The 15,538-nt window shown below is 37.3% G+C and overlaps 1 protein-coding gene across 1 annotated transcript; it reads left to right on the top strand.

The window, feature by feature from the left end:
* The first annotated feature begins 467 nt into the window (after positions 1-467).
* On the top strand, positions 468-9,655 carry ccdc47 (coiled-coil domain containing 47). The gene is made up of 13 exons (XM_048204702.1): positions 468-623; positions 2,576-2,869; positions 2,956-3,048; positions 3,134-3,308; positions 3,405-3,526; positions 5,222-5,287; positions 5,396-5,497; positions 6,155-6,265; positions 7,581-7,666; positions 8,098-8,156; positions 8,263-8,372; positions 8,454-8,621; positions 8,714-9,655. The coding sequence occupies exons 2-13, from the start codon at positions 2,585-2,587 to the stop codon at positions 8,792-8,794; spliced, it is 1,458 nt and encodes a 485-aa protein (XP_048060659.1). The 5' UTR covers positions 468-623; positions 2,576-2,584; the 3' UTR covers positions 8,795-9,655.
* Positions 9,656-15,538: the final 5,883 nt, after the last annotated feature.

The following is a 15,538-nucleotide window of genomic DNA, read 5'->3' as shown; positions in this document are numbered from 1 at the left end:
TTCTATTCATCAAGGAATCCTGAAAAAAAAGTATACAACTGTTTTTAACATTGATAATAATAGGAAATATTTCTGGAGCAGCAAATCAGCATATTAAAATGATTTCTGAATGATCATGTGACACTGAAGACTGGAGTAATGATGCTGAAAATTCAGCTTTGCCAACACGAGAATAAATTACTTTGTAAAATATATTCAAATAGAAAACAGTTATTTTAAATTGTAATAATTTTTCACAACATTACTGTTTTTACTGTATTTTTAATTAAATCAATTAAGCCTTGGTGAGCAGACAAAACTTCTTTTAAAAACATTAAAAATCTTACCGATCCCAAAATTTTGCGCGGTAGTGTATATCTCTTATATTCAAAACGCAAGTGATGTTTAAACTGTTAGCGTTTATATCGTTCTCAGTAATAATCAGTATTGTTTGTTGGGATTACTCCACCTGATAATGCATGTTTAGGGTTAATCATTTTTATCAGCGCATTTGAAACGCCCCGATCGGGCTCGCAGCGCATTGTGGGTAGAGTCTGTCAGATGACCCTCGCCTTTCCTGTGAGGGGTACAGCTGCTGTCACACACTGTTAGCCACCGACTGAGGAAAACACCGATATTTAAAGGTACGTCCACGTGTTTTTTGTCGTTATCGGTGGCTTTTCCTCTAGCCCTGTGAGCTGAAGTGATCGGCGCAGGACTGTCGCGTGTGATTTCTGAGGCTGATCGTGTCGCGGCCACAGCTAGCGAGCTAACGAGCTATCATCGGTGCGAGTGGAGCAGGGCTCATGGGGGATGGGGTAGACATAGCGCTTTCCTCATTCATTATGAGAAGATTTGTTAGATTTGCCTGCCACGATATGCACAGAAAATGTGTCCGGTACTTTTTCTAGTAGTTCAGCGATAAAGTTTAAGTTTAGCGAGGAATTGGCGCTGGCACGACGAGCTTTTCCGAGTTTAGAGCTTAAACTGGGTTAAAAATTAATAACAATCCCGTCAACTCTGACTCTGTGATTTACTATTTCGAGTAGTTGTTCCATTACTAGCCCTGTAACAGGTGGAGCAGGACTTGACACCCGGTTATGACTGACAGATCACAGACTGCTCGTAACTTGGCAGAAGCTATTAGCTACTGACCCGACAGGATTTACTCACAGATGCTGCTTATACTGTCAATTAGTCTGAATATGGACTCAAAACAGGGCAGAAATGAAGTGGAATTTAAGCTATGGGGCTCAAAAAGGCCTTGTAATGAATTCCTCAGTTTTTTTATATGTAACGTACATTTCGGTTTTCATTGGTATTTCGTCTTTACGCTTAATTTACGAATATAGCCTCAGATATGAAATATGATTAGATTTTTATTTTTGTAAATTGGGTTGTGCATAATCTCATAAAATGGTTATATTGTCCATAAAGTCTATAGGAAAAGAGCGAATCGGCTTAGCCTTAGTGTATGGCCAACCAGTCTGTGCCATGTGATTTAATAAAGACTTTCAGCCAATTAGAAGACGCTGGTTTCATCAGGCTCTCAATCCCACTCCCTGCTGGATCTTAGTTTCTGTTGTTGCTGTTTCAGTATTAAAACCATTGAACCATTTTGCATGTGTTAGTCATCCTGGGGCCCATATGAAAAGATGATTCCTTTTACAGTAAAAATGTGTGTACTGCACCATTTATCCTTCATTTATACACACTGATGGATGAATTATTACTATCGTCATGCCACACATGCAGTACTGTTAGATATTAGGTTAAAATAACATGCAATAGCTTATTCTTTTATGTGTGTGAGGAATTGCTTTAATTTGCTTTACAAGTCTGTTTTTAAGCATAAAGAAATATAACGTGTTGTAGGCTTGACTCGTTTACAGTGTAAACATTAGTTTTCTTGGTATTTTTTGAGAAAACCAAACAATCAAGTCTTGTTTGTTTGTACTACAGCTGACTATAGCATACAGTATTTATACTAGGCATCACTGAGGGGGGGAAATGTTTTTGGATATACACTCCATAATCCATAGGGCCATCTTTTCACCTATTTAATCAGCAATAGTAAATGTACTGTATGCTATTGTCATACATTTACTCTGTGTTGTTTGTTTACACCATTAACATTCATGTTAGTCTGTACCAACAAATAAGATTGGATATACACTACCCTTCAAAAGTTTTTTTTCTTTAAAGAAATTTTAAAGAAATAAACTTTTATTTTATGCCACACACATAAATATAATAATAATATTTATATATATATATATATATATATATATATATATATATATATATATATATATATGTGTGTGTGTAATATTATTATTATTATTATGTGTGTGGCAACTAATTAAGAATTGATTCTCTCATTTTAGTAAATCGTGGCCACATTGTACTAATCAATTTCCTCATTTTGATTTAACTAAAACAAGGGTACAAATTATTACAACGTGGACACGATTTAGTAAAACGAGGGAACGAATTATTATACAACCCCAATCTTTTGACCAGTAGTGTAACTGATCACACATTTTGTTGTCAACCTAACAACGTGAGTTCAGTTTATTTGTCATTTACTGTGCAGGTTTGAGCCATGAGGCACTTGGTCTTCCTCCTCCCAGCCCTGCTGCTCCTTCTGGCCCTGCCGGACACTAGGGGGCGCTACAACGATGACTTCGATGACGGGGAGGACATCGCAGAGTTTGATGACAATGACTTTGCTGAGTTTGAGGATGTCATTGAGGACCCAGCAGCCGATGTGGAGAAAGAGCCACCCCCACGAGCAGCCCCCTCATCCACACCCATAGAGGACGACGAAGACGAGGCCACGGTGGAGAACGAAGACGGCCAGGATGAGTTCGAAGATGGCGACGCACAGGTAAAGATGTGAAAAGCATTCTTAGCTCCTTTCTTCTGCACGTCTAAGTGAATGAATGATTCAATCTAATCTGATCATTGTTACAGGATCAAGACATGTACAGCAAATATGACAACGAGGAGTTTGAGGGCTACGAGAAGACTAACCCTTCATTCAAAGACACTCTTATATACAGAGAGGTACAAAAGTAATAAAAACTGAATTTGACCTTCACAGGCACTTCTAGTTTCCTCAGCTGACTGTGTGTGTGTGTGTGTGTTACAGGTCCCAGCACACCTGCAGAACAGCTGGGAGAGTTACTACATGGAGATCTTAATGGTCACTGGTCTTCTTGCTTATATTATGAACTACATAATTGGCAAAAACAAGAACAGCAGGCTTGCCCAGGCCTGGTTCAATTCCCACAGAGAACTTCTCGAGAGCAACTTTGCCCTCGTGGGTAAGTTTAACTCTCACTCCACTTTGTTTCTACTTCTTATGCCATTTTCTCTGACCCTGTTTTTCTCTGACTCTAAAATGTGTCCTTTATTTTTAGGGGATGATGGTACCAGTAAGGAGGCCACCAGTACAGGGAAGCTGAACCAGGAGAATGAGCACATCTATAACCTGTGGTGCTCAGGACGTGTTTGCTGTGAGGGGATGCTGATTCAGCTTAAGGTAGCATGTGTGTTTGAATATGAGGCCCTCTTTCCACCTGGTATTAAGATGCATTTTGGTCGATCCTATCATAAGTGGAGGACACTAAATACAGGTGTAAATGGGGTGTAAAATGTTTTGAGCTTGTCCACTTTCGACCACTTCCAGAGGTAGTCAAATGCATTCAACCAGTTTGCTTTCATGTGGTCAAATGCATCCAAACAGCCGCAAAAGACCGCCTACTGGCTTAATGCGTAAACATTATGGGAAGCGTGCTAGCCAGATGGGATTTAAACTTTGTCGGCTGAAGACCCAAGTTTGGTTTGAAGACGAAAATGTACCAAGCACAATGTTCTCTCATCATTCCTGGGGCCTGTTCTTCGTACGTTGCTAACTCAGTTAGCTGGATTTGATTGATGACGATTTGGCATTATCTTGGATTGTTCGGTTTTTCGACGCTCATCCTTAGACTTGCTGTCATAGCAACTGCTGTCATAGCAACAGATCCGTAAGCTTAAACCTGCTCGTGAGCAGGCTTATTTCATGTAAACAGGATTAGATTGCATCTTTTTAAGCGGAGGTGATGCTCAAAGTTTGTCCCAACCACTGCTACTTTCCCACAAGAGTACCCTAATGTAAACCAGGGACAATAATGATTTAAAAATAAATTTGCAAATAATATTGTAATGTTGTGTATATATATCATAATATATACACAGCCAGTTTTACTCATTGAGAGATTAATTTGTGAGAATACCTAATAATTTTATTGGAGTCTTACACACATTTTATGTCATGCGTGCATTAATTTGAACCGCGACAGCTATAATGGGAGTGGCTTGATGAAGTTCAGGAGATAACTTGATCTTGACCCTTAAGAAACTTTAATTAATGCTGTCAAATCTGCTTCAAAAGTAAATTAGTTGCTAATTACAACATTGAAATAAAAGGTGCCTGTACAAATACTAGAAATCGTGAATATAGCCTAAATAATTGGGTAATCATGTTAAAAAAAAAAAGTGCACATTTCGTTTATCTATTATAAGATTTATGTCATTCTTCTGTCATTTTATTCGCTTGGCTGTTTCCTTATAAATGTCTAGAAATTCGTCACGTTTTTCGTCAGGTGTCTTTTTTAAATATTTGATGTCATTACATTGCTGTCTTGACTCCAGCCAATTGCTGCACTGCTGATCGTGGTTTCGAGTATCGATACATCTGCCCTTTTCAGGGAATACGAGAACACGCAGTAATCTTAGACAACTTAATCCAGATATTTTAATCCAATCCGCAAATTAATTGAAGAACTAAATTAGCCAGAGTTCAGTTATCACGATTAGAAGATCTAGCATCTGTCAAATCATCTCGGATATATTAAGCGAGGTACGAAAAACGGACTCCTGATTTCTAACACGCACTCGCTGCATTCGGCATGGTTTTGCGGCTGTCGGAGAAGAAACGAAAGATGATGCTCTCTGTATGTTTTTCCGTCATCTCTTGTGCGTTCATATGTAAATTGTGCAAACTTACTTATTTTGTCCAGTAGATCAAACAATATGAAAAAAACCCATACATTTACCCACCCATAGACCCTCCCCTCGAAAAAATCAGGACAGTAAATGGGGGACCCCAGGTGTAAATGGGGTCCTGAGAGAAACACACTGTTTGATATCTGTGTATTTACTACGGTGTCATTGTTTTGTTGTTGTTCTGCAGTTTCTGAAAAGACAGGACCTGCTGAATGTGCTGGCCAGGATGATGAGACCAGCCTGTGATCAAGTGGTAGGTGCAAACAAACTCTGATGTATTAACATAGACTGATTACAAGTAGTATCTCAAATGGATGTTCAGAAGGCTGTTCCTCTTAGTCTCATTCTTCATTTTCCACAGCAAATTAAAGTGACTCTGAATGATGAGGACATGGACACGTTTGTGTTTGCCGTGGGGAGTCGGAAGGCCATGGCACGGATGCAGAAAGAGATGCAGGACCTGGTTAGTCATAAAGGATTTACATATTTTAAATGAAATAGAATATTATGTACACTAATGTTTAAAAGTTTGGGGTAAGAAATGAATAAAGAAATCAGTACCTTTTCTCTGTAAGGATGCACTGAATGGATCAAAAGTAACCGTAAAAACATTTACAGCGTTCCAAATAAATTCTTTTGAACTTTCCATTCATCAAAGAAACCTAAAAAAAAATGTATTACCGTTTCCCAAAAAATATTAAGCAGCACAACTGTTTGGTAATAATAATAAATGTTTCTTGCGCAGCACATCAGCATATTAAAGTGATTTCTGAAAGATCATGTGACACTGAAGACTGGAGTAATGATGCTGAAAATACAGCTTTGACATCACATACATTATACTGTAATAATATTTCCCATCATTGCTTTTTTACTGCATTTTTGATCAAATAAAAGCATAAGATACTTTTTTCACAAACATGGTGAGTGAGTCAGTGATGTTGATTTACTAACCATACTGATGGGATTCAGTGAGTTCATTCAGCGAAGTATTTGTCACTTGTTTTAAGTGCAGCAATAAAAAGCAATAGAAATATGTGTTATCACAGGTTTATTTTGTAATTTAATGTTGCCATGAACTGGTCTGTGCTAACTTTATTCGTTCTTGGTCTCTTTTCAGAGTGAGTTCTGTGGTGATAAGCCCAAATCAGGGGCAAAATATGGCCTCCCTGAATCTCTGTCTATTTTATCAGAGATGGGAGAGGTCACGGATGGAGTGATGGACAGCAAGGTGAGCGCTGAGTCTGTCATGAGACAAACTGGACTCTATAATAAAATCAGTATTGTTATTGTTAACTGAAACTATTTAAAATTGGTTTGTTCATTGAAATATAGCTAAAAAACATTCACATTCAAATGTTAACTTTAACTGAAATAAAATTACTAAAACAAAATGTTAAAGTTATATATATATATATATATATATATATATATATATATATATATATATATATATATATATGTATATTAAAAAAAACATAAAAATCAAGTCAAAAACACCACTAAATTACTGAAACTTAGGGTGCTTTCACACCTGCCTCATTTAGTTCGGTTGAATCGTACCAGAGTTCGTTTTTTCCTTTGTGCGGTTCGTTTGGGCAGGTGTGAAAGCAGCAATCGCACTCGGGTGCGCACTAAAAGCGGACCAAACAAGCGTACCGAGACCTGCTTGAAGAGGTGGTCTCGGTACGCTTTCAAACGAACTCTGGAGCGGTTCGCTTGAGATGTGAAAGCAATCCGACCCAGTTAAAGGACCAACGAACCAAATGACATCATAATTCATAACGGAAAATGCGATATAAAAAGCGGTAGTGTCTGATTCTGTGAGTGAGCACATTATTTACCACAGATGTAAACCAACGAGCGCCTCTGTTGTGTAATTGCACTTCTCCGTGTGAGAATGCTGTCCCGACAAAGCCTTTTTCCTGCTCTGCTTCATTATAAAATGTATATAGTCTCTCTCGACACGCTGACAACAGGTCGCTTACTACACAGCGCTGGGAAACCAGAGACAGACCGAGAGAGACAAAGAGCGCGCGTTTGAATTTGCCGCAGTATTAATATGAATGTAGTATATAATTTAACAGCTGGAAAGACGGCTACATTTATAAAGTGTTTGCGTGTGTCTCGACAGTTACAAATAAAGCCACAATAATCTCATGGAGCGAACTTGTCAATCATTATTTTGATGGATGATGCAAAGAAAACTCAAATAAGAGGACAGTTTTACTCGCATGTGACTTGCCTAAACGCATTTTGGTACGCTTTGAAATGTTGCCATGTGAAAGCGAACCGAACCAAGAAGAAAATGCAACATTGTAACAAATTTAGTCCCTGTTTCGGAACAAAACAAGCGATCCATAGGTGTGAAAACACCCTTAAACTTGCTGTAAATTAAAATGAAATTTGAGCTAATTTAAAATAATTAAAACTATAATAGTATATAAACATTACTAAAAAACACTGCTCGAAATGTACATTTATCCTTCTCCTCTCAATGTCATGGGTCAGTACTTTAACTTTTATTTTTATGGTTCTGATTTCAGATGGTACATTACCTCACCAGTCATGCTGACAAGGTTGAGTCCATCCATTTTTCGGACCAATTCTCTGGTCCAAAAGTTATGCAAGAGTAAGTATTTTTAAATAAGTTTTTCTTATTCAATTCAATTCACATTTACTTGTATAGCGCTTATTACAATATATGTTTCACTGCAACTTTACAGAAAATCCATTTGTCTACATTACAGTTTAGAGTGATCTGTTATCAGAGGTGACTGTGTCCAAGTAATGGATTTCTGAAATGTAAAATATGCAAATCACGCAATTAGCTAACAATGTATTAATTTAAACAATGTATTAATTTAAGGTAGAATCAATGAGCTCATTGAAGTTATGATTGCATGTTGTTAACAAAAACGATTAGGATATATAGAAAATGAATTAGTCCTCGCAGGACTCTCTAAAATATTCTTCTAGTAGTTTTTATGACATTCTTCGACTATGTTGGAGTTCTTACTGGTTAATAAATGTTAATGCTAATGGTTTCTAAATAACTTTTAGGGAGGGTCAGCCCTTAAAGCTGCCCGAGACCAAGAAAACACTTCTGTTTACATTTAACGGTGAGTGAAATTCAAAATCCACAAATGCCAGTTTTCTGTGCTTGCATGACACCGGAACATTCCTTGTTTGTCAGTTTTTTTTAATGTGCTGTGCTGTATTTTACAGTGCCTGGGATGGGTAACACATCTCCCAAAGATATGGACGGTCTGCTGCCTCTGATGAACATGGTGATCTACAGCGTCGACAAGGTCAAGAAGCTCCGCCTCAACAGAGAGGTGAGTGCACACGCACAATGCGCATAACAACGCGTTGAATTAGTAACAGAGGTTAATGTGAAGCTTTATCTGGGCGCTTAGGGGAAGCAGAAAGCAGACAGGAACCGTGCTCGCGTGGAGGAGAACTTCCTGAAGCAAACTCACGCTCAACGACAGGAGGCCGCTCAGACGCGCCGGGAAGAGAAGAAGAGAGCGGAGAAGGAGAGGATCATGAATGAGGAGGATCCTGATAGACAGCGCCGCCTAGAGGTATGTGTGTGTGTAGTTAAAAAGCGGATCTTTTCTCTTATTGTGCTGTTATCTGCATCAATACAAAATGTTTTTTTCCCTCTGTAATTCAGGAAGCCGCCCAACGTCGTGAGCAGAAGAAGCTGGAGAAGAAGCAGATGAAAATGAAGCAGATTAAAGTGAAAGCCATGTGAGACACACAAACACACACGTTCATAGACATTAGAGAAAGAATCTACTACTTCCACATCTGCTAAGATACACTCTTCTACATGAATGTTCATGCCATTTGATTGGCTGCTATCACACCCATAGAAACACTCTGTCCAATCAGGAGAAAGCAGATGGTTGTTAATGAGTAAATCTGATCTTTAAAAGACAACTGAATTGGAGATGGTTTGTTTATACTGTGTGAACATGTTTTACTGTAGCAGTCATTTAAAGCATGTGTTTTCTACATAATTGCATGCCAGTTTTTAATTGCAATAGGATCAAGAATGTTGCTTTTTTGTGGACTTTGCTGTAATAAACTGGACGTTTTGGACCTTATCAAACCAACATGCCACTTTAGCCAACCTTTTTCAATTCAGTTGTCTCCTGGAGTTCAGTTTGAACCCTCCAAAGCTTTGTAGAGAGGACCTGTGCTTTCATTTCTACTTCATCATGTGAAAGTTTCAGCTTTGCTTCTTTTAATAGTGAAATCAGAGAGTTTTTTTAAAAGGAACTTGGTGAGTAAGAAAGCTGCTTTTTTGTACTACAGTGCTTCCTTACCCCTATTTCTAATGATAGCAAGCATTTTATAGACGAGTAATAGGCACAGTGTCATTGTCTTTCAATCTCTTTCTTTTTTATGAGCGAAGGCCTACTGTGAATTGTCACTGCCGAGGCAGCACAAACTCCTTTATATGTATTTAACAGAGGTGAAATTTTAATTTATCATTAAGTCAATCAGAGCATCCATGAGCTTACATGTTTATGAGTGAACTTTGACTGTAACCCTTTTTTCTGTAATATTTGTTGAGACGCTAAACTAAATAAAACATTCTCTGAAAACATCTTTCTTCTCATCGTCTTGGTCCTTCAGTTGGTTTTTAGTTCTCAGGTGATTCAGATGGAAATGTATTTAAAAAGTTGACCCTACATTATAATAAACTAAGTTTCATATAAAGCTATTTTAAACATCATTTTGCTAATTTTATCTTGTCGTTTTTTTTTTTTTTTTGCACTGATGGACCAATATAAACGTGAACTAGAGAAGGCACAAAGTTGTTTAAAAATGCTGAAAAAAGGTGACTTGTTACAGCGTCTGAAAATACAAATTTAATTTCAAATATCATTTTTTATCTAAATTCTAGATGTATATTAATAAAGTCTGTGGACATGTGTGCTTCAGTCTTCCAGATATGTACACTACCACTTAATAGTTTGGGGTCAGTAATACTTTTTGATAGAAATGAATACAGTACTTTTATTCAGCAAGAATGCACTAAATTGATCAAAAGTGACAGTAAAGATGTTACAAAAGATTTCTATATGAAATTAATGCTGTTCTTTTGAACTTTCTATTCATGAAAGAATCACGGATTTTTTTATCACCATTTCTGCAAAAATATTAAGCGTCACAACTTTTCAACATTGATAATAAAAAAAAAGTTTTTTGAGCATAAAATCATCATATTAGAATGATTTCTGAAAGATCATGTGACACTGAAGACGAGTAATGATGCTGAAAATTCCATCGCAGAAATAAATTACATTTTAAAATGTATTCAAATAGAAAACAGTTATTTTAATTTGTAATAATATTCACAATTGTGCTGTTTTTGCTGTATTGTAGATGAAATGGTGAGCCTTGGTAAGCATACAGACTTCTTTTAAAAACAAAAAAAATCTTACCGACCCCAAACCTTTGAACGGTTGTGTAATTCAGATATCTTTGTGTAAACTATCAAGTTCTATGTGTTCACAAGATGCCTTTTTCAAAGTCAGGTTTATTTTTTATTTTTCACATATATAGAGATGTGAAAAAAATGACTCCTCTGATATTTAACAAACCTTTATCACATGCTGTGCAGTATATGCATGACAAGAAATATACCCAAACAATGAATGTGTGTGAGTAAATGAGAAGTGTAAGTGCACAGTGTTCATGTTGAAAAGTTCCTCTGTTCAAACACAGCCAGTTTTCACTCACTGGATTCATTTATAAATTCATCAAGTTACATTTGATGTAAATCTACACATTTTCCTTTGTCTATTACTGTGGATGGAGGGATATAAGAGTTACGACTCGAAGAAAGTGGATCCAACTTTTACAGTTCTACTTCAACTGCCGACATTGCGACATATTGTTAAACAATGTTTAGCTATCACACCCAGTTTTCCTGTGTTATGAAAGAAGATCAGAGGCGTCACAAACTCAGAAATCTGGACTGTCAGCATCAGAGGTAGAACCTGACATGGCAGATGAAGCCAGTCGGCCTTCTTTACTGATAAATAGATCAATACGCAGATGTGAGGCAGAAAGTAAATTGATAATATAATCAAGCTGTTCAAAATGAACCGAATAGCGGTCTGTTTGATTTTGTCAGGTCTTGATGTCTGACTGCCCTTCCCTGATCCAGCAGGGTGCAAGATAAACAGTATAACCGCACAAAAGATGAAACTCACAGGGACTGCTGCACAAAAAGAAGCCATAGTCAACGAATTGTACATTGTCATATTAAAAATGACCGTGACTATTCCTATGGTGACAGAGTACATCCAAACAAATGTACAGTATATATGTGCATGAATTTGCTTTGTTGAAGCTTTTTGATTCACATACGCTACAGGATGAGCCACAGCTACATACAAGTCTATTGACATGCCCGCAAAGAACAAAGATCCTCCAATCAAACTGCAGCTGTGGAAGGCTGTGATGTATTCCTGTCCGATTCCAGTCACTCCACCCAGGTTCTGGATGATGTTCAGCAGAACTCGGATGTAATAGATGAAATGAGAGCAGGCTAGATGAAGAAAGAGGAGTTCGTTCTGGGAAGAGGAAGGCGAGTTTCCTGGACTTGAAGGTGTCGCACATTGTTTCAGAAATAGTTCCACTACCACATAGAGGGTTATTGGAAGATTGACAACAAGCATTAGGATATCAAGGATCGTGCTGTACGATCCTATGCAGAGCTGGTCGTGGGATGAAATGTTGGAGAAATTCCCGTCTACACTCTGGGAAGATGAAGTGTTTGTTGTCCACATCTCTGTTCTTTGTCAGCGTGAGAGAAGGAGAGTCTGGTGTTCCTTGATGGGGGGCAGATTTTTATAGTACATTGTCTGCTTGTGATTGACGTTTCTGTCATCCATTATCTGTGATATATTTGCATTAAGAAGGTCAGATGACCATTTGCAAAACCAGCTTATTTCCCTGTTTCAAGCAAAATCATTTCAGAGCTGGGTAGATTACTAATGAATTGTAATCAGTTACTGATTATAAATTACATGACAAAATTTGTAATCAGTAATATAATCTCTTAGATTACACATTTTTGTTAATGTAATCTGACTACTTTTGGATTACATTTGGATTACTTTTGTGCTAACCCTTATTTGATGTCACATATATTGTAGGATAATCTTGTACTATTGTGACACATACAAAGAAAAAATACATTCCAAAAAATATATTCTTCACCAACAAGAGCCTCAACAGATTCTTTTTAAACTGCAATGTATGGACAGTTAACACTTCAAAATACTAACACTAATGTACCTGTTAGTGTTTGCTGATAGTAACACTGAATAAAACAAAATCACATCTTATGATTTTAAAACATATTTACTTAAAATTAAGTACATTTAGAAAACAGCAACACTACAAAAACAAATTTTCTTGTTGCTGATTTCTGTGCACGATTCCACACCCCTCACACTTACTGCTGGAAAAACTCGAAGAATCACGAACATATATAAGCTGCAGGTTTATTATGAAAAAAATATAAACGTTAAAAAAAAAAAATAGGAGAATCAATGAATTGTTAACAACTTACTGCCATTGTGTAAATAATATGTAATCATGTAATCCATAAAAAAGTAACTGTAGTCTGATTACGAGTATTTTAAAAAGTAGTTTATACAAGTACTTGATTTTTGGAATCTGATTACGTAATCCAGATTATATGTAATCCGTTACTAGCTCTGCTGGCAGGGTAGAAATTGTTGTTATTTTTGTTTTGTTTCTGCACACAAAAAGTATTCTTGTTGCTTCATAACATTAAGGTTGAACCACTGTAGTCACGTTGACAATTTTAACGATGTCTTCACTACTTCTCTGGATCTTGAATGTGGTAATTTTGTTGCTTTCTATGGGAGATAAAAAACCTCTCGGATTTCATCAAAAATATTGTAATTTGTATTCTGAAGATGAACAAAGGTCTTTCGGGTGTGGAACAACATGAGTGTGAGTAATTAATGACAGAAATTCAATTTTTGGGTGAACTAACCCTTCAATTAAAACAAGGGAACAAAATAATACATTAAAGCTGCAGTAGGTAACTTTTGTAAAAATTTATTTTTTACATATTTGTTAAACCTGTCATTATGTCCTGACAGTAGAATATAAGACAGATAATCTGTGAAAAAATCAAGCTCCTCTGGCTCCTCCCAGTGGTCCTATTGCCATTTGCAGAAATACACCGCTCCAAACAACCAATCAGAGCCAGGAGGAGTGTCTTAGCAGTGTCAATCAAGCTCGCGTGCGCGCTGATCACACTCCTCTCATGCACAGCGCATACAGGCGTTCAAATTCAAGATTACCGGTGTGCCGCAGCTTTGCTTATGCCGGACGAACAATCCAAACTGCCAATTCCTCAAGTGGCTCCTGCTCATAAAATAAAGACGGGTAAACGGAAAAAGACAGATGACGATGATAAAAAAGCCAAAAAGAAAGAATTAGATAGAGCCTGAAATAAAATGAGGGTAAATATCGGAGCGGCTTTTCCGAGGTGAAGGGAGCTACGTGTCCTGAAAGGATTAAAAACCGATGCAGAGTCAGCCACATTTCTGCTTGACAAGTAAGTATCCCTGCTTGATTACACAACTAAGATAATTTCAAAACAGGCCTGCCCGTCCCCTGCCTGATGCTCCGCGCACACCACGGCTTCCTCTTCTCCCCGCCCGTTGACTCCTCGAAGTCGCTGTGGGTGTGAATTCCTCGTAGGAGCCCATTGACTCGGTGTCAAAACTCTAGCCGCATAACATACAGATAAAATGTCACGCACTCTGCAAAGCAACTATTGAAACCTACTAATTCACTGGCTTGTCATGTTGCTGAAACAATGTACTGGCAAACCTTATTTAGCATTACATATCAATAGAATAATTACTTGCATACTGTAACGTTAGTTACCGTTATATTATCTTACTAGCTATTTATTACTTATAGAAATAGTGCAACGTCATATAGTTACATTACATGTATTGCAAAATACGTAATGTTTTGAGAACCAAGTTTGTATTCAAAGTATGGGCAGGCCATAGTGTAAATCATATTGTTGATGTTTCGTCCGTACCAGTGAATGTGCCATAACTGTTTATCCGCCGTCATCGGTGGTCCTGCTTGCTTACTAGCCTGCGCGTTCACGGCAGGCTCCGTTGTGATGGGGGAGGAGCTGTGGAGGGAGGGCTGTAGCGCAGCATAGAGCAAGGGGGAGTGACCTGTGAGTTGTGCTTGTTCAAATTTTCAGGTTAAGTCAACGTTTTCTAAAATCTCCCTACTGCAGCTTTAAGTGGTAGGAATGAATTCTTAATTTGTGGCCACAATCTCATGTCCCCAACCCCCCGCCCCATGTCATGTACTCCGTACAAACCTGCTGAAAAGACCAGCACGAATAATGTTTATGCTGGTTTTCGTGTATTAGCATGGCCTTGCTTGTTGATCTAGTCAAAAAGCCAGCAACTTTAACACAACATAAAATTTTTTGGCAGATTGATTTTTACTACCATGGTTTTACAACAAATTACTATAATAAAGTACTATAATAAACTTCAGATGCAAAAGCCTCTAAGTGCCATCTGAAATTTTATTCTAAAATAAGCATTTTTATCAAGCTCCTATGTTTAGGTTCAGTAATTTAACTTTAATGGCAATTTTTAAAGTCCTTTTCATTGCCATTAAAGTGAAATAACTGAACATAAACATAGGAGTCTGATAAAAAAATTATAATTTTAGAAGAAAATTTCAGATGGCACTTGGAGGTTTTTGCAATGGAACTCTTCAACTGGAGTAGTATAGTAATTGTAGTTTAAGATAACATAGCTACAAGTCACCATTGTTTGAAAGATGTTCAGAAAAAGGCAGAAAGCACATCTTTTGGTTATATTGACCTTCTTCTTGTGCTGTTGGCCTTTGTTAAGAACATGGGCCTTCACACTGGGATGTAAAAGAACAATATACAGCATTGACAGACTTTCTTCTGTCTTGTTCTCATCTGCCCATCCTTTCAGGTGACCCACACATTAAGTTCAACATGAAAATATACTGTTTCATACTGTGACAGAGCATGTAGTAGACCATTTCTTTCATGTACATTGCAGATGCAAATTGTAGGAAAATGACCATGACACACTAAATAAAAGGGAAAATTCTGTTTATTGCTGGATTATGTTTAGATCGTATGGAAATGTGACTAAAACAGGAACAAATTATGACATATGAAGTGTAGAAGCATTACCATATATATGTATATGAAAATATATGTTTTCATTTGTTTGTCTGATGTCTATTCAACAACCAGAATTGTCACAAAATGTGGCTTTTAAAAGCCTTGTAGATGTAATCTTTCATTTCAAGCAAATATTTTGGTCACAAGAGACTGCAACATTTAGTGTCACTGATATGGACACATCAACCTTTTGTGCAAATGGCTGGTGCCAAATGACCACAAAATGGC

Source organism: Megalobrama amblycephala, linkage group LG1 (assembly GCF_018812025.1).
Source record: "Megalobrama amblycephala isolate DHTTF-2021 linkage group LG1, ASM1881202v1, whole genome shotgun sequence".
NCBI lineage: Eukaryota > Metazoa > Chordata > Actinopteri > Cypriniformes > Xenocyprididae > Megalobrama > Megalobrama amblycephala.
The sequence above is the reverse complement of the archived record's forward strand: the minus strand, read 5'-3'. Positions and strand labels throughout refer to the sequence as shown.